General features: G+C 43.5%; 1 protein-coding gene across 2 annotated transcripts in view; it reads right to left on the reverse strand.

Annotated features, from left to right (window-relative positions):
• KCNQ1 (potassium voltage-gated channel subfamily Q member 1) overlaps nucleotides 1–20,465 on the reverse strand; it is a 386,395-nt gene that overhangs the window by 263,068 nt on the left and 102,862 nt on the right. For both annotated transcript variants that reach the window (XM_066609964.1, XM_066609959.1), the window contains exons 7-10: nucleotides 7,028–7,138; nucleotides 6,587–6,682; nucleotides 3,617–3,745; nucleotides 1,635–1,779 (exon numbers count right to left, since the gene is read on the reverse strand). In XM_066609964.1, coding sequence (XP_066466061.1) covers nucleotides 1,635–1,779; nucleotides 3,617–3,745; nucleotides 6,587–6,682; nucleotides 7,028–7,138 — 481 coding nt within the window. The remainder of the gene's footprint in view (nucleotides 1–1,634; nucleotides 1,780–3,616; nucleotides 3,746–6,586; nucleotides 6,683–7,027; nucleotides 7,139–20,465) is intronic.

The following is a 20,465-nucleotide window of genomic DNA, read 5'->3' on the forward strand; positions in this document are numbered from 1 at the left end:
TTTTACAAGAGAATTTTACAAATCTCTTACAATTTGCAAGAGACTCTGGCAAACAGGCTCTCAAAGAAAAAGGATTTGAATTACAAAAATATTCAAGTGTAAACAGCAGGTGTATGGGTGTATACACAGCAATCTCCATCAGGTAGATTGACATCAAGCATATACAGTTTTTCAACAATCAAACACTTGGTCTTTTCTAAGTAATAGATTTATGGCACGATCCTAACCAGCTCTACTGAGAAGTAAGTCCTATTTTGTTCAATGGGGCTTACTATCTGGAAAATGTGGATAGGATTGCAGCCTTAAGGATAACTATCTTCTTAAATTTGTAAATTAATGTAACCATACAACAAACATATTCTTTTGTGTTACAGAAAAGTAACTTAACTGCAGACACACACAGCAAACATTTTATAGATATTCAATCACAGGGTTTGAGCCCATGAGTAATTCTGGAAATTGAATAAGTACCATTTGCGTAGTGGGGAGGGGGACAATTTAGACCTATTCCCCTTTCCTCTGCAGCCATCAGCATCCCCTGAAAATATATCCCTGAGGAGCAAGAGAATCCCCTCCCCACCTGTATAGATGGAATTTCTCCTTTTTATGGTAGTACTATTTAGGATCCAACCCACACTGTACAGGGTCAAACTGGATGTGACATAGGGGTTCTGCTATAGGAACACCTAGGTTTTCTCCCTCAAAGAGGAACTGTTGGGTGCATTACAATCTGGATCAGGACTGTGGCATAGGAGAAGAACCTAGTCCTTCGCCTCAAGCCATGATCCTGATTCAAACCAGCCTCCCAAGCTCCTCTTATCACTCTCCTAACATCCTTGCAGGATGCAGCATGAGCCACTCTTGGGTCAGGGGGTGGGGAAACCATAGGATTGGGCTTTTATTTTTACATTTGCATTAAAATAGCAAACAGTTCTAAGAAAAGAGAACAGACCTGGTAAAGAAGTTGCATTTCATTATTTACACAGAATGCCAGAAACAAGGGAGGGCACAAGGATTCAGGTCTCTTGTTGTCTTGTGTGCTCCCTGGCGCATTTGGTGGGCCATTGTGAGATACAGGAAGCTGGACTAGATAGGCCTATGGCCTGATCCAGCAGGGCTGTTCTTATGTATGTTGAGTAGATAAAGGTTTGGTAAAAGTATCTGCTGTGTCATTTAAATATTTAGGATGGGCAGAAATGATATATGAGCCAGTGGCTATGTTGCAGTGCTGCAGCAGTAAGATGACAATATTAGATTAGTACTACTATGCATCTAGCAAATATACCAAATGAGAGTTCTATAAAACTATTCAGGATAAAGGGGTGAATAAATGATGTGGTGGACAGATGAGAAGCAGGAGCCAAGCAAAAGGCTTCTCAGTCACTGGGCATCTGCCTTCAGAAACAATATACCCAGTGGCAGAATAGGAAACTGACAGGTAGCAAAACAGAGCTGTCACTTTCAAACTTGCTCAGATTTGCCAAGAATAGTGTTGTGCTATCATCAGTGCCCATTGCTGTATGGGATATTACGACCATACAGGTTTTCAGGACTCAGGTGCCATTAGGTTGCTTTGTATAGTTAAATGGCAGTTCCTTAGTGTAATGCATGCACATTCTAACCGAAATTCTTACCAGAATTTTCATATGCATCCAAGCTGAAGTTGTCAGACTTCCTGTCATCCATCACACTGTCAAATGTGATTTGAGGAACAGGTAATATTTTATCAGGAGAAAGAGCTCCATTATCTTTTTCTGACTTAAGTTTCTTCTTTTTCACCTAAGAATAATAATAATAATAATAATCTTCAAAATACTGCTACTATTAACAATGAGTTACCCCAATCAATTACCTTAACTAAACACAAGGAAATATAAGAAAAAATAAAATAAAACAAATTTACTGCCAAAAGAAAAAATTAATATTACAATTCTGCCTGATCTTAAATTTGGTACAGTAAGACAGATTTTGTTCTAAAGTTGATGATATTGTGACTGAAACAGAACTAAGGACAATGATGGCTTTCCTCTCCCCTATAAACCCTAAAGCAGGGGTGCTCAATAGGTGGATCGTGATCTACCGGTAGATCGCGAAGCAAAATGAGTAGATCGTGGAGTGCCAACCCCCCCTTCAGGTGCCTCTGGGAGGAAACGCCGGGAGTAAGGCCCATTGTACTCAATGGGGCTTACTCCCAGGTAAGTGTGGCTAGGATTGCAGCCTCACAGCCTAATCCTAGGCATGTCTACTCAGGAGTAAGTCCTGTTATACTCAGTGGGGCTCAAGGTACACCAACATACATTGTACACATAAATGTTATATGTTATGATGGCGCGAACATTGTAAAAAAGACTCTGGTAGATCTCCGGGCCTTGCTGGGTTTCAAAGTAGCTCTCGAGCCAAAAAAGTGTGAGCACCCCTGCCCTAAAGCTATTAATGAGAAGGGGGCAAGAAGAAGACTATAGAAGCTCCCGTATTTATGAGCATGTTAGGTTCCATGAGTCTGTTCGTAAGTCATTTCGTTCATTAACATTCCCTCTCTGTTCCTGTAGCTATCAGTTTCAATGCTGTCACTTTCAAGGCTGTCAGTTTCACTCTGGTGTCAGATTCCCTCAGAAACAGTCATGTGTTTTTGTCAATGTCAATGTTGTTTTGTCAATGTTGTCAGTTCCACTGTGGAGCCTTGGGAATGTTCCTTAATGTCTTTGATACACAGCAGCACTGGCTGCAAAACAGAAGTTAGGGCTGAAAGTATTGTTCGTAAACTGAATACTTCTAAGTAGGGGAGCTTCTGTACATGACTCAGAACCCAATCCTATGTTTTTCTCCTCCCCCACTGAACGTGGGACAGTCTTCCATAGCCGCAAAACCCTCTGCAGCACAGCCTGATTCTCTATAGGATTGAGCTGTCATTTAGCCACGCTTTTAACCAAATATCCATTGTTGTGCGAATATGGTTCATGTTCTCTGCAAAGAATACAAGGAAAAAATTATATTTTCTTGAGCAGTGGTTCTTGAACTGGTGGGTCATGACTCACCAGTCTCAGAACAGATGCCTCCTTAAAGGGTGGGGAAGGCAGTGGTGTGATCCCCAGGTTTGTGCTGCTGTGGGTGACCTAGGGGCTTTTTAAAAACATACCTGAGTGCCTGCCGGCATCCAGGGAGTGTGGGGAGCTCCGCAGAATCCTCTGCAAGGCTCCCTGCACCTAAACACTGACAAAATGTGATTTCAACCCTCTTCCAGATTTGTATTTGCAGCCAGGAAGTGAGTTGCAATTGCATTTTGTCAGTGTTTAGGTGCAGGGAGCCTTGCAGAGGATTCTGCAGGACTCCCTGCCCCTCCCCCTTACACTGGCAGGCACTCAAGTATGTTAAAAAAAAAAAAGCCCCTAGGTCCCCCATAGTGGCGTGATCCTTCGGATCACATTGCTACTCTCCACCCCGCCCCCGCAAAGACTTACCCTGGTCCTCAAACTCCCAGAGAGTTTGAGAACCAGTGCTCTAGAGACATTATTCTCTAGAGAAAAAAACATATGGTAAAATAGTCTGTTTCAATAGTTTTACATTCTAATACATCTAATGGAACACATCCAAGTAAAATTGAAATATATCTCCTTACCGACACCATCCCAGTTTTCTTTGGCTTGGGACTAGGAGACATAAAGTGATGATTTCTGGAAGGCTTTTTAATGTATATTTTCCATGTAGACGAGTCTGGGTTTTCTGAGGCATAGCACCTCCAGGCAGTCTAAAACATTTGTAAAAAAATGTAGTAAATATTAAATTAGGAGAGACACTAAAAACAATTGTTTATCATCAGAGAAATGTCAGCACTGCAAACATGAATGGATAATACATTTAGGATAATATATTTTCCTTACTATTTAGTTGTAAACTATTTAGGGCTCAATCCTAACCCCGTATGTCAGTGCTTTCCAGCACTGACATAAGGGCAACGCAGCTCTAACAAACATTCCCTTACTTTGAGGAGGCCTCTGTGAGTGACACCCAACTGCAGGATGCAGCACATGTCCCTTTGGCACCGCTATGCCAGTGCTGGAAAGCGCTGACATAAGGGGTTAGGATTGCACCCTTAGTTGTAAACATGTATCCAGTCCAGGGATGTTGCTAAATAGTGGCATAGAAAATTGTATCTGAGCTTCTGAGGAATTATTCGGTAAAGGCAAGAAGGTCCCAATTTGCACTAGATCAGTGAATTCCATGAGTCATGATCCATCAGCCAGGGAAGTACCTGTCCCTATTCCTTTAAGGTGGGGAGGCAGAGATGTGATCCCCAGGATCGACTGCTGCTGGGGACGGGGGTTTACTTAGCAGCCAGCACTGGAGTCTTGGAGGGTCCGGGCACCCCTCCTCAGGGCCCCCCATCTAAAAACATCTAAAAAGAAAAAAGAAAAAAGCTGGGTACTTTTGTTTCTTTCGAGGCACAGGGAATGCTATGGAGGGCTCCCCAGACATCCCAGACCCCTAGGACTCTGATGCTAGCTGCTGGTAAGTAAAAAAAAAAAAAAAAAAAAACCCTCCCATCCCTGGTAGCAGAACTATGCTGGGGATAACATTACTGCCATAGTCCCTTCCCTACACATACTTACAGTGCTCCCAACTCCCTTGTAGGAGTTTGGGAAGCACTGCACTAGATGGTGAGGCCTCTAGGTGCTGCTGATGGCATGCTCCAATTGTATCTTCAGCCTAGAGAATTTAGAGTCTTTGTCCAGATCTGGCCATGGCCAGTCAGAGATAGGGGACCACTGGAATGCCACAGCTACTTCTAATTACTGGTGGGTTGGTATCCATTCTTTTTTCTTTGGGGCAGGGGATACCAACTTGGGCCTTGACCTCTTTGGTTTTTCCATGCCATGAGCTCCCTTTGCCACCTTTCATCTATTACTTAATTTTTTTAGTATGAAAAAGAAGTGAGGCAGCTGGCTTTGCAGCAGAGGAGTTTTGGCAGGAACTAGAGGTGAGGAGACTTCTAACACCAGTCTACCTAACATAACCAGGTACACAGTAGGTCTTCAGTTTGGAAAGGATCCCTAATTCAAATCAATTTATTTTGTCTGGTTCCATTGTGAAAGACAGAGACGAATCCTCTCATCACTACTCCCAAACAAAAAAGCCTTGACCAACTATCTGAAATACACTACTTTTGATAAAATATATTCAGAAGACAGAAATCTAGCAGACTGGGAAGTCATCTCAGCTAAATAAGAAAGGGGTGCATAGAACTACAACAGCTAAGCTCTTAACTGCTTGGAATATTAAAAAAAATTATATGTGCTAATGTGTAACAAAAAGAGCTAGTTGGGTGGTGGCAACTACCTTCATTTGTTACATGAAAATCCCCCTTTTTGTCTTTTATCCTTGATTTTCTCTTTTTATACCTGGTTATGCTCTATTATGGTTATGCTCTATTATGGACTCTAATTTCATGCAAGCTAAACTGTTCTTCCAGCATGCAGGCCACACTTCCAGGACTCTGGTCAAGCCACAAGCTCATTGTTAGTTTACACAACCCCCTCCCCCCCCCCATGGTCACACATTCTGGGAGGAATTCTTGTGTCTTAATCAAATCACCATTTATGTGTCTTCTACAATACGGTATGCAAACTTGAACTGCCTTCCAAGAATTCCCTGTATTTTGGAGTTGAAATTCTGTTTTTGATTTATTATATTGTACCTACATCCTGTATTTATTTCCACATAGTCTTTGTTAAGTTTCCCTTTCTAGGAAGTCAGTCATCAACCCCCTGATTGACTTTTGCTGATAACTGATACCTACATCCAGATCTCCATTCAGACTTCAGGGATACTTGTACATATGAAAGTAGTACTCCAAGTACCCAGCATTTAGTTAAGCAACCAGCAATCAAGCTACCTTCCAGCTCAGCACATAGGCAGTATCTCCCAACCCTTATAAGAGAGGTCTTCCGCTCTCCCTCCCCAAGGCCCAATACACTTGCGTTGTGTCAGAGTGTCCTCTTCACAGGACTCTCAATCTCCCCATCCAACTGCTCTACAGGACAGGTAACTATCTTGCGCCTTGACCTCTTTCACTTCTCCTCCCCACCTGCTCCCTTTTTCTAGCTAGCACCAAATATGTACTTCACACGCAACCACCATGAAAGCTAGGTAGACTGTATTCAATTACTAGGAGGACCAAAAACCATACCCTTATCATTTCTCCATGTGTATTATTTTACCTTTTTTCTTTTGTTATAAAACCATAATCTTTTATTGGAAGTTATCTTTCTCTCAGCCTCCTCTTTAAGCAAAAAGGAATTTCTCTGCAATACACCATCTTGTTATCCAGCCTAAGGTCCTGATGTTCCAATAAGGGCAGTGTAATAATTCTACTAAACAAAAACAGCCCTTTTTGGTAACACATTAGCCCAGCTTCACTCAGGAGTATAAAGGCATCCTAAACCTAGAAAACTCCTGAGAGACTTGTCAGCCTCCCTGAGACTCTTCTGGACACATGAACAAAGATCAGTGAAACAGTCTATAAAGATTTGTAATAAAATATTTTCACAATATAACATTTAGAAAAATTTAGCATATATCATCGTGTCACCTGAATGAGAGAAGCAGCGGCTGGAATCTGTCGGTTGAAATGCTTCTGCCTCTGTTTCTGCTGTACCTTCAAGGCAAATCCAGAACCAAGAATTCCCTGACCAACAGAATAAATAATTGTAAAATGAGAAAATCAAACCAAGTGTATGTCAAAAATACATACATATTTTTTGTACATCTGCCAAATTTGTTTAAAATCAAAACATGAGGTTCTGCTAAATTGGGAACAGATTTACTGATATTGCTTATGTCAAATTTTGACTGATCCTGCTTAAGCTGTCATATTTACTATACAGGGTACAAATACTTTAAATAAACATATAAATATAATTGATTTGTGGCAACTGTATATAATTAGAAGACAAACAAAAAGAAATTTTTTTCCACGTATGTAAATTTAAACTCAGTTAACAAACAGTTTGCAGTACTTCAAGCAACCTACCGCTGGTAAGGCAAAAAATGAAATTGCAAATACAGAAAAGCAAGATGCGATGGTCTTTCCTATCCATGTGCGCGGCACCTTATCTCCATAACCAATGGTTGTAACAGTCACCTACAATTTAAAAAACAACTTATCAGACCACAAGCACACCGCTTCATGTTACAATGTGTCTTTTGACATTGTGAGATGTGAAATAGCATACATTTTATATAATGACACAACAGAACACAAGGGTTCTTCACAGTGTAAATGAAAACGTTTTCTGCTTCCTGCATACAGATAGTGAAGTCCAGGGCAACTTTTACACAGTCAGATCATTTGACAGAAAACAAATTATACAAGTTCAGTCTGCATTACCAAGTTCAAAAGCAAGCATGGGCTAGTTCCAGAGCAGGGGTGCCCAAACCCTGGCCCTGGGGCCACGTGCAGCCCTCAAGGACTCCCAATCTGGGCCTCAGGGAGCCCCCAGTCTCCAATGAGCATCTGGCCCTCCGGAGACTTGCTGGAGCCCAGTCTGGCCCGATGCAACTGTTCTCAGTGTGAAGGTGAATGTTCAACCTCTTGCCTGATCTGTGGGACGAGGGCTCCCTCCACTGCTTGCTATTTCACATCTATGATGCAGCGTGGGAGCAAAGGGAAGGCTGACCTTGCTTTGTGCAAGGCCTTTTATAGGCCTTGAGCTATTGCAAGACCTTCATTCATTCATATAAGTTCCATCTCTAATATATTCATTTAGGTAAATTTATTTGAATTTGAAAATTAAATTAATGCTTTTTTCCCCTGGCCCCTGACACAGTGTCAGAGAGACAACGTGGCCATCATGCCAAAATGTTTGGACACCCCTGTTCCAGAGAATCATCCACTCTATTCCTCAAACATCCTATTTTCCAGGTCCTCTTTTTCTACCTTCTTACACAATTCATCTCATTCCACTCTGCAAGGAGGTATTACTCCAGGTAGATTGCAAAGTGGTTTAAACAATTTTTAGTAACTTCTTTTGTTTAACATTTTTATGGTTTTAGCAAGCAGAGAAGGAAAGGTATGTGCGAAATTTGCTTCCAGCTGAAAAATGAGGTTTAAAAATCAAGTTTATTTAAATATTAATGCAACGATCAGAAGGGTATTTTTGGCTGCTTGAAATAAAACTGAATTTTTTTTGTCAACAGCTAGTGACCTTGCTGGTCACTATAGTCAGACTGTTAGTAACTTGCTGGTCGAAGAGTTAGTGACTCTGAGCAAAAGGGCACCTTTTATATGAGGGGCTTTCTCCAAGGAGCGCAAGGAGGTGCACTTGAAGATATTGCTAGAAATTTTCAGAAAACAGAAGATTTTGCAACACAGATTTCATCAGGCAGATAAATGAGTCCTTAAGTCCTGTTCCCCTACTATACCTCAACATCCCAAACTTCTCCCAATCATTTCCCAACTTCTCCTTTACCATCCTAATCCCTGTCAAAATGTTTTGTGCTAAAACATTTGTTTTGTAAATAAACATATTTGTTATGTAAATAGCTGCTATGTAAATGCTTTTTTAATACTATCTCCACAAACATATGCACAGGATACAAGAAAAAAATCTGTCACTGCAGTGTGGTATACAAAAAAAGCTTATAATATCAAAAGTAGCCTTTGATTCACAAAAAAGGAAAGAGGACAGGAAATTTAATTACAACACAGCTCATGTTAACATGCTGTAAATTCAAAGCGTTAATTTAGGCTTCATGACTTGGAAAACTTTACAGTGCATGCATGAGGTTTCAGGGCCTTGGGCAGCCTGCCCATTTCTAACTGTTCTCTTTGGGGAAAACTGTATCAGTCCAATTGAAAATGAACACTGAACTGCTAGTTTTGTTTATATCCAGGAGATATCTGTGAGGTCTGAAGCATGGCTTAAGGAAGTACAGTGAACACAAAAACTGCTATGGGGTCAATTATTTGATATTTTCATTTATTGAAATAATGCAAAGGTGTCAAAGAAGAAAGAACAAAACTCAAGCTAGTTAACTGATCCCTAAAACATGGTCAGCATAATGATTCACAGTTTCACATAATAATTCAATAGCGCATGTAGATCAGTGAAAAGGAAACACTTGAGAATCAAGCTTTGGAGGTAGAGAGGAGAAGATTACCACAACACTTGTGCTGCAAACTGATGGTCCCTAAGTTGCAATAAGCAATGACTTATGGGAAGTCAGACTTCCTTCAGGGTCTTATAGAAATGAAACCCATTCCAGCAACAAAAGCAGAGTAAGAGAGAACAGCATTCAGAAGCCATTTTCTCCAAACACAGAGTTTAGTAATCAACTGCTCTCCCGGATGATTTATTACTGTCCATATATGTTGGAGTGGGCAGCAGGATAAAGACAGACAACATTTTACCAGTGGCTACAGCAGGTCCTTCATTCACAGCATGATATCAACCCCACAGCTTCCCATACATACACAGAAGCAAAGTGAATGCTGGATGAGTCTTCTGACTCCTTCCCCCTTCCCATGCTTCAGGCAAGTTTCTGTCTTTCTTAAAATATACTCTAAAGTGACACATATTCTTTTCATTTGTGTTCTATGCTCATCCTTCACCTAATTAAACAAAAAATGAAATTGCCAACATTTTAAGAACAGTTGCAAAATTGCTTCCAGAAACTGTGGTGGAGGAAGGCATGCTGCTAAATTATCATTTATGTTAGTTCAGGCACCACTCAATGTTTTTATCCTGTTCAAGCTATACCATGAAGAAAATGTACACACTGTACTCTCAGACTTCACCCCAAAATACAAAAAGGTATGTTTCTATTGAACGAAGCAAGAATGCTTTCCAACTACCCTCCACTGGTCTTACATCTGGTGTTACATCTGTCTTCACCCCCTGCAGTTTTTGCAGGAGTGCTTAACTGTAGACAAGGGAAAAATATTTCTAAAATATGGAGCTGTCTCCACATGAAAGCATGTCAGCTTATTAGTTCATTTGAATTCAACTTATAATAGTTGTTTATTAACAAAGCCTAGGCTATAACATATGTCCAACTTTTAAATACATGAACCCAAGTAGGTGAAAATGGATTTCTCAGCATCTTTGAGAGGAGGATAATGCATGGGCACATATTAGGAGAGTCTGCCACAAAAGCTCAGGGATCCATATACATTTCTGAAAGCCCCTAGGACAGTGGTTCTCAAACTGTGGGTCCATGGCCCACCAGTGGGTCACAACCCAATTTTTGGGAAACTGACAAGGTAGATTAGCCTAGGTGCATCAAGCATTAAACATCTGCTACTTGAGGGGAGCACTGATGCCCAATCACCAGTATAGCCACAGAGGCTTGAGTGGCTGGTAAAGTGAAACTTTTTGTATGTGTGTGGGTTCCAATGCTAAAAATTTGAAGAACCACTGCCCCAGTGGTGGACTTCTCCAGTCCTACATCACGGGATAAAGGTCCACGATGGATGCTACTGCTCCCCCTGCACACAAATCTGCCCTCCCCCCATTTACCTGGAGAGCACAGTGCCTTGTGAGACTCCAGGACACATTGGGGAAGCCTCCTGAAGGTTCCCTGACACTTTAAACTGTGCTTCCGGCAAACCAGAAGCACAATTTCAGCCTAAAGCTGTGCGAGGCTACACTCGCGCGTGGGAGGTGCTGCCTAGAGGGGAGGGCCTTTGCCACGGCCTGCCTGGAGGGGTGCCTGCCCTGCGGTGACCCTGCTGTGAGGGGTGCAGTAGTGCTGTGCGCCGGGTGCACTGCCTGTTGGCGTTCCTGCTCCCCCCGTGCTCGCCCACTGCTGCAGAGAAGGGGTGGCTGTGCTGTCTGAGGGCTTACTAGGTTCACTGCTGCTGCTGTCGCTACTGGAGGTCTGTGGGGGGCTGTGCCGGTTGAGGGGGGAACCCCGCCACCTGCCGCCTCCTCACCGCCGCAGCCGCTCTGCTGCCGCTTGGGGGGAGCAGCTACCGATGGGCGCTTCGCTGCCCCGGTGAACCTCCTGTAGAGCACAGCGTCGCTGGGGCCTGTGGAGTGCTCCACCGCTGGGCTGCCACTGGCCTGAGTCCCTCCTGCGGGGAAGGGGGGGAGGGCCCAGATGGCACCTGCCACATGGCTCTGGTGCTCCTGCTGGCTGGCTGGGAAGGCACTGCTGCTGCTGCTGGCGGTGTGGGTCCACTGCCGGCTGCGTGTGGGGAGGGGGTCGGAAGCTTCCCACGCTGCCTCAACCTGCCATTCCTGCCCGCTTGCAGTGAGGGGGAAGGCAGCGCTGAGCCCCACCAGCAGACAGGCTCTGGTTGCTGTGCAGAGCCTGGGAGGCAGGGGGGGAAGTTCTACCCCCCTGCTCCAAGGAAGAAGGCAGAAAGAAAAAAGAAAAAATAAAGGAAAAATACTGATGTTGTGCCAGAGCACAACAGAGGTCCATCCTCATTCCTAGAAGGTAGGAACTCGGGAGGGAACGCCCCCAAAGTGGGAGGAGTATCCGTTCAGTGAGGTTCCGATCCTACCTTGCAGGAGGAGGGGCATCCCAGCAGTAGGAATGCCAGTCCTTTCTTCCCAGAGAACCACCGTTTTTTTCCAACAATGGTCAGCCAGATGCCAACTGAAGCACCTCTTGAACAAATTCCACTGATGTTTACTCAGAAGTAAGTCCCACTATGTTCAATGGGGCTTACTCCCAGGAAAGCATGCATGGGCTGCAGTCCAGCTGTATGAAAGTTATAAAAGATTTTCTCTCGCACAATTCCTTGTTAATTTCAGTGGGGCAGGGACAAAACTTTCCTATGGATTGTTTCCAAAGTTAATCTGTTTCCCAAAAGGGAGATCAGTTATTTTGTTTCCAATTGCTGTTTGGTTTTCAAATCGAGCTGCTGTTAATACAGAATCAGCCATATGTTGTATGCCAGACAAGCACAATATAAAATATTCTGCTGAAATATGTAACCATGTTTTCTTTACAAATAGGGGTAGCATTGAAAAGGTTATTTGCTCTTTTAAGCTTCTTCACTATACTTTTCCTTGCTACTTCAAAACTAGCATTGTAACATACTAAAACGGGAGACAATATTTGAATAGTGGTGTTTGATCAGCTGGATAGTTTTACAGCACTATTATTCCACAGAATAATGGCACTTGCTCTCCAAACAACCTTAGAAGCAGACAGTTGTCTTTATTGAAACTTTGATATCATTTGCCAGCAAAGCTTGGGATTGTTGGAACAACCACTTATAGCAGTAACATCTAAGGCTTTTTGTGCCCTGAGGAACAAAAGGATCTGGTGCTATCTTGCAGGGACTAATCATAAAACAAGTCGGGACAATAGTCTGCCAGCCTCTCCACCTCACATGGGGGTGCACATCTCCTTCACATACACCTGCCTCACTACCACATAATTACATGGGGAGCAGTTCAGACAAACCAATCCCATGCAACTGTGTGGAACAGAACAGAACCATGCCTTCATTTCTTAAAAAGCAGTATATAGGTAAAACAAGTGCTGTGGGCCCTTAGAGGCCTGCCAAAGACTTTTGCCACACCATTCTGTGCTGCCATTTTGTGATGATTTGACACAACAAACATGTTTCAGGAAGAATTATGGGGGGGAAAGTGTGGTGAGCCGGAAATGGCCTACAGACTTTGTGCTGCCTATCCTGCATTAACACAGCAATCATAAGAACATAAGAACATAAGAACAGCCCCACTGGATCAGGCCATAGGCCCATCTAGTCCAGCTTCCTGTATCTCACAGCGGCCCACCAAATGCCCCAGGGAGCACACCAGATAACAAGAGACCTCATCCTGGTGCTCTCCCCTACATCTGGCATTCTGAATTAACCCATTCCTAAAATCAGGAGGTTGCGCATACACATCATGGCTTCTACCCCATAATGGATTTTTCCTCCAGAAACTCGTCCAATCCCCTTTTAAAGGCGTCTAGGCTAGACGCCAGCACCACATCCTGTGGCAAGGAGTTCCACAGACCGACCACACGCTGAGTAAAGAAATATTTTCTTTTGTCTGTCCTAACCCGCCCAACACTCAATTTTAGTGGATGTCCCCTGGTTCTGGTATTATGTGAGAGTGTAAAGAGCATCTCCCTATCCACTCTGTCCATCCCCTGCATAATTTTGTATGTCTCAATCATGTCCCCCCTCAAGCGTCTCTTTTCTAGGCTGAAGAGGCCCAAACGCTGTAGCCTTTCCTCATAAGGAAGGTGCCCCAGCCCCGTAATCATCTTAGTTGCTCGCTTTTGCACCTTTTCCATTTCCACTATGTCTTTTTTGAGATGCGGCGACCAGAATTGGACACAAAACTCCAGGTGTGGCCTTACCATAGATTTGTACAACGGCATTATAATACTAACCGTTTTGTTCTCAATACCCTTCCTAATGATCCCAAGCATAGAATTGGCCTTCTTCACTGCTGCCGCACATTGGGTCGACACTTTCATTGACCTGTCCACCACCACCCCAAGATCTCTCTCCTGATCTGTCACAGACAGCTCAGAACCCATCAGCCTATATCTAAAGTTTTGATTTTTTGCCCCAATGTGCATGACTTTACACTTACCGACATTGAAGCGCATCTGCCATTTTGCTGCCCATTCTGCCAGTCAGGAGAGATCCTTCTGGAGCTCCTCACAATCACTTCTGGTCTTTACCACTCGGAAAAGTTTGGTGTCATCTGCAAACTTAGCCACTTCACTGCTCAACCCTGTCTCCAGGTCATTTATGAAGAGGTTGAAAAGCACCGGTCCCAGGACAGATCCTTGGGGCACACCGCTTTTCACCTCTCTCCATTGTGAAAATTGCCCATTGACACCCACTCTCTGCTTCCTGGCCTCCAACCAGTTCTCAATCCACGAGAGGACCTGTCCTCTAATTCCCTGACTGTGGAGTTTTTTCAGTAGCCTTTGGTGAGGGACCGTGTCAAACGCCTTCTGAAAGTCCAGATATATAATGTCCACGGGTTCTCCCGCATCCACATGCCTGTTGACCTTTTCAAAGAATTCTATAAGGTTTGTGAGGCAAGACTTACCCTTACAGAAGCCATGCTGACTCTCCCTCAGCAAGGCCTGTTCGTCTATGTGTTTTGAGATCCTATCTTTGATGAGGCATTCCACCATCTTACCCGGTATAGATGTTAGGCTGACCGGCCTATAGTTTCCCGGGTCCCCCCTCTTTCCCTTTTTAAAAATAGGCGTGACATTTGCTATCCTCCAATCTTCTGGTACCGTGGCCGTTTTGAGGGACAAGTTGCATACCTTAGTCAAGAGATCTGCAACTTCATTCTTCAATTCCTTAATAACCCTTGGGTGTATGCCATCAGGGCCCGGTGACTTATTGATCTTTAATTTATCAATGAGGTCTGAAACATCTTCTCTTTTAACCTCTATCTGACTTAACTCCTCGGTTAGGAGGGGCCGTTCGGGCAGCGGTATCCGCCCGAGGTCTTCTGCCGTGAAGACAGATGCAAAGAACTCATTTAATTTCTCTGCCATCTCTAAGTCTCCTTTTATCTCCCCTTTCCCTCCCTCACCATCCAGAGGGCCAACCGCTTCTCTGGCGGGTTTCCTGCTTCTAACATATTTGAAGAAGCTTTTATTATTCCCCTTAATGTTGCTGGCCATGCGTTCCTCATAGTCTCGCTTGGCCTCCCCTATCACCTTCTTACATTTCTTTTGCCACAGTTTATGTTCCTTTTTATTCTCTTCATTAGGGCAAGACTTCCATTTACGGAAGGAAGCTTCCTTGCCCTTCACAGCCTCTCTAACTTGGCTGGTTAGCCATGCGGGCACTCTCCTGGATTTAGTGGAACCCTTCTTTCTTTGCGGTATACACCTCTGCTGGGCCTCTATTACTGTTGTTTTAAGCAGCCTCCATGCACTCTGGAGAGATTGGACTCTTTTTACCCTCCCTTTCAACCTCCTCCTAACCAGCCTCCTCATTTGAGGGAAGTCCGCCTGTCGGAAGTCAAGGGTTTTTGTTAGAGATTTGCCCGGTATTCTTCCCCCAACGTGCACGTCAAAACGGATCGCAGCATGATCACTGTTCCCCAATGGCTCAGTAACGTTTACATCTCTAACCAGGTCCTGCGTACCGCACAAAATTAAATCCAGAGTCACCTGTCCTCTGGTGGGCTCCGTGACTAGCTGATCTAAGCCACAGTCATTTAGCACATCAAGAAATCCGGTTTCCTTATCGTGACCAGAACACAAATTGACCCAGTCAATATGAGGATAATTGAAGTCCCCCATGATTACAACCCTGTCCTTCCTTGTCACCTCCCTGATCTGTTTCCTCATTTCAAGGTCCCCATCAGATTTCTGGTCTGGAGGACGATAGCACACCCCCAGTATTACATCGCTGCTCAAGCCTGGTAATTTAACCCACAGAGATTCTACGGTGGAGTCGGACCCACCTTCAATCTCTACTTTGCTGGATTCTATCCCTTCCTTAACATAAAGGGCCACCCCACCTCCAACACGCCCCTGCCTGTCCCTCCTGTAGAGTTTATAGCCCGGGATTGCGGTATCCCACTGATTCTCCGCATTCCACCAGGTTTCCGTTATGCCCACTATGTCAATGTTTTCCCTTGTTACCAGACATTCCAGTTCTCCCACCTTTGCTCGTAGACTTCGGGCATTCGCATAAAAGCATTTATACACGGAATGCCCCAGGATGGGCTGCTTATTCGCTCCTTTGTCCCCGCATCCTCTCATTGTGCCAAACTGTCTATCACATCCCATCTCCCTACCTTTCCCAATTTCTTCTCCTACCCTGCCTTTGTCTTGTTGTTCTCTAACCTCCCCATCCTCATCCCATAGGGATGAGGAGTCCCGAACCGGATGCCCCTCGGCTCCTGTCGGCCTTCCCCCAGGGATCAGTTTAAAAGCTGCTCTGCCACCTTTTTAATGTTATGCGCATTAATCCTAGTCACAGCTTGGTTAAACATGCTTGGTTAAAATAAAAATTGCAGGAAGCTATGTTGATCCATAGAAAACACACCCAAACCAAAATTTAGTAATACCTTTATCAGGACCAGCCAAAATGACACTGGGCCTAATCCTATCCAACTTTCCAGTGCTGATGCTGCCACACTGCAGCCCTGAGGCAAGGGAACAAATGGTACCTTACCTTGCAGAGGCCTCTGCCCCTCCCATCATAGAATGCAGCTCCAATCATTGGTACAGCTGCATTGGCCCAGGTAAATTGGACAGGATTGGGCCCCAAATCCTTTGCTAGATGAGATGGAGTGCTTAAAAGCACATTGCCAGGGTTCTGTCATTTGCGTTGTTCCTGATAAGGGTATTGCCATTTTTTTTTTTTTTTAGGTATTTTAAATTTTCAGCTTGCAAGTTTTTACTTCTTATAAATTATAAAAAATAAAAAGCTAAATTTCACATTTGTAAAATAGTAATTCCTGATAAAAAGATTTACATGGGTTTTGCTGTTTCACTGTAACTGTTCTGGAATTTAAGAAAAGAAAAACTAATCCATGGACTATCACATTAAAATTTAATAACAACTCAGCAGGAAAAGCCAAATGTTTCAATTAAGAGCATGGTCACACACAGTCATTTCTCACTGCAAGACTTTGATCTAGTATAGGTCACCACAGGAGTGGTAGTATGACTAATCTTGCGCCTGTTAAATAATCTGAAGTTAAGCTACAGAATAGTTAAGATTACTTTAGAAAATAGTCAGTAGCAAAAACAAAACACATACCAAAAGGTACATGGATTGTGACCAAGCAAGCAGTGGTTTACTTCATTAAAGCCTAAGGGACTAATATCATTAAAAGTAAATGAGACGCTGAACACATACACTTCAGAAGAAGTAATAAAAATTACTTAGAGAGTACATAGATACCAGGTCAAAACCTAGTAAAAGATAAAGGGCACAATCCTAACCCACTTTCCAGCACTGAGGTAAGAGTGACACAGCTCCAAGGGAAGGGAACAAATGTTCCCTTACCTTGAGGAGGCCTTCATGACTGCCCCCCAACTGCAGGATGCAGCACATATGCCATTGGCACAGCTATGTCGGAGCTGGAAAGTGGGTTAGGATTTGGGCCAAAATGTGAACATTTCACAGCAGCACGTGGTCATTCAGATTTGTATGGCTGAACAACTACATAATACATACGGTGTTTTGTTCTGCTAGAAATCAGATACAGAGGCTGTGAGGGTTGTGGTAAACGCTAGGATTTGAACGAGCTGTACTGAAAATGCTACCAGGCGCAACTCCACAGAAACAAACTAGGGTGGATTTTGGGAACACCAGAATTCTGAACTAAAACTGAAACTGCTTGCGCTGAAACTGCTGCATCCCTACAGTTCCATTCCTCAACCTGTAATTTTGTAAACAAACTGATTCACACAAGATGGCATTCTCTTTCCAACAGGTCAGTGCACCTGTAAAGTCTACAATGAACATAACAGCCGGATTAGCAAAACACTTTTGTATATAGTGTTAAAAACAAGGACATAAGATCTGCTACATTACAAAAAAAAACAAAAAAAAAACCAAAAACCTATTTTCAGCGCAATCCTATCTTGCACTGGAACAGCCAGGCCAGGAGGCCTGCACTGTATCCAGTGCAAGATAGGGCTCCAAAGTGGCTCAGCTAAAGGTAAGAGGAAACTCTTCCAATTACCCCCGGGTAAGCCACTGCAGCCCTTATGGGTCTCGACTTACGCCACCTCCTGAGGTAGCAAAAGTCTGAGGAGAGTGGTTTGAAGCTGCTCCGTGCTGCTCGGGAACAGGGATTGGAATTCCTCATAACAGCCGGATTCCAGCCCCACCTCCCGCTCCCCGCCTGCGTGCCCACCCCTGGGACCACCTTCCTCCCTCCTTCCCCCTGTACTGGAATGTCTCCCTCCCACCTCCTTCCTGACCACCCCAGAACCTTGCACTGGTGGAGCTCAGCTGACAAAAGGCTCACTCTTCAAGCCGCCATGGAGGCTGGATGCAGCCTCCGTGCACTGGCGCAGCTTGCTCCCAAGGAGGCGCAAACGTGCTTTTGGAACTTGCGCCAGCCGAATGCGAGGTTAGGATCACGCCCTTTATCTTATATATTTATACAAATGGTGCCACACAGAAGTACGCTAAAAACTTTAATTCAGATCTTGATCCTGGATAGTCATGAAAGTGAAGATTATGTATGCATGAGATATTCAGGGGTCAGACTAATGGGAACAACTGAAGACTTATTTGCTGTGATCCAGAGGACTGTATGTACAGCCAGGTTCCATTGTTGGTGAAGGCAAAGAACCCAGACAGCAAGCTCTCCATAACACAAAATTGAAGGCTACACTTCAGTTGTTTGTTGGATCATGGTCATAGCCATTTATTAAACAGTGGGCCCACCCTATCCACAGGTTCACATTCACGGATTTGACCAACTGCAGATTAAAGAAATACCGTATTTGGGGGGGGGGGGGGAATTCCTACAACTCCACCGGCTTCGCTTTCCCTTTACAGAGTTGGAAGAATTTTTTCCCCCAAATACAGTATTTTTTTATCCCCGGGTTGGTGCCCTGACGAGTCTCACCAGTTTCCTGAAAGGGCTACACTATGACAGTCTTGAGGAAAACCTCATCATTTTAAAATGACAAACTCAAAATCAAAGAATGTAAGATCAAGAAGAAATGACAAAACATTACAGGATTTTGATTCCTTGCTAAATACCGCATAAGAAAGGTTATGCAAAGGCTACTTTTCTTCTACCTTTGTGACAGTAACAAAGTATACAGGATACATCATCAAGGGCTAATAGCAACTTTGGTGTATGGAGTGAAAGTCTAGATTGGGGAAATAGCATGGGGAAAAGAGATTTTCCTCATCCCATGCTGGTTAAAATCAGAGTCCTCGTGGCTGCTTTAAAAGCAAAAACAAATGTTGAAAAATCCAGTCACTGATCCCTCACATTGTGTGCAGCTTGAGCCTTAGACTCCACTTATTTGGAACCATAATAAAGAATTCTGTGAAACGATTTTTAGTAGCCTAGGTTGTAGCTTGATTTTGCTATTTCCAGGGGTCCCTGCTGTTGTTCTAGCTCCTGACCTTTCAGTTTGAAATCATTTAACTCCAATGACTTCCTCTGCTGCTAGGGGGTTCATATAGCTGAAGGAGTAGCAGGGAATTGTATTCAGATTATATGCATATTAGTCTGTAAGGAGCAAGGGACTATACAGGCTCTCTTTTGGATTGCCTTCTTTTTATAGGCTAATTTTTTCTCATTCCTATTGAGAAAGCTTTGCAGCTCTTACAAAGCACCACTCATGCCTGACAAAAGTATACTTTTGCTGCCAAAATCAAGGGCAGTGTCTCTTTTTGCATGTGGTTGCATCTGCCACCTTTAATTAAGAAGCCATGTGAGTCATTCCTCTGAAGAAACTCAACACATTGTAGTGCCACTGCAACTCTTTAAAAAGGATTTTGAAAGCTAAAAAGCAAGTTTTCTGATCCCACCAGAGATTGCACTGTATTTACATACAGGAAGAAGGGGGGGGAAAAAACATGGAGAGCACATAATGGGTTATATAAAATAGATAAAACTTGCACATTTCCATCCTCTTTTATATTGAGTACACATAACCAGGGTGACCAGATACAATGGAGGACAGAGTGCCTGTACCTTTAACCATTGTATAGAAGAGGAAATTTTGGCAGATGCAGCTCAACATGGAAGGGATTATGAAGCTTCACCTGCCAATATTACGGTACCTCTTCTACACAATGGTTAAAGGTATAAGGACTCTGTCCTCCATTGTATCTATCTGGTTACCCTGCACATAACATATGTTTGTACTACACTATATCTGTATAACCATATGGACTCATTTAGCAAATCTAGTCCCCGCTATTCAAATGTGCTTGCAGTATCTGTTCATGTTGGTCCAAAACTTGCAAAGAATCAGGGGGACTACAGTCTGCATAGATTCTTTTGGAGCTCAATTGGTGCCAGATAAAAGTAGAATAATTGTCCTGAGCAAACATTTGCTGAAGAGAATTTATAGGGTTGCAGAGAGGAAGCAAAACACATGACAGAATCAAGACCAGAACCAGAGTGGGTATGCTAAGAGCCAGAAATTGGACAGTAGGGATGTTGTTCCAGAATCAAGAGCACATGTGAGCTCTTTATTGCTGTATGAGTCTACTTGTTGCCACTAGTGAGTTAATTCAAAAAGAAAGCACCAGGATACCAGCTAGTATTTATCAATATCCAATATTAGCTTTAATTCTTTGTTAGAGGACTCTGGAGAAAGAACATGTTAGAGTTCTGAGTCCTTGTGTCTTAATCCACACTAGAACCTATAAGCTACTTTTGGCCCAATCCTATCTTGATTAGCAACAGCGGAATTCACATTCAACTGACACAAATGCAGCTGTGTTGCTGTAAATGGCAAACCACTGTTGGTAGCTTTGGAGCTGCCACTGCGAAGAACTGGCAGGTCCATGG

Source organism: Tiliqua scincoides, chromosome 1 (genome assembly GCF_035046505.1).
Source record: "Tiliqua scincoides isolate rTilSci1 chromosome 1, rTilSci1.hap2, whole genome shotgun sequence".
In the NCBI taxonomy this organism is placed as follows: domain Eukaryota; kingdom Metazoa; phylum Chordata; class Lepidosauria; order Squamata; family Scincidae; genus Tiliqua; species Tiliqua scincoides.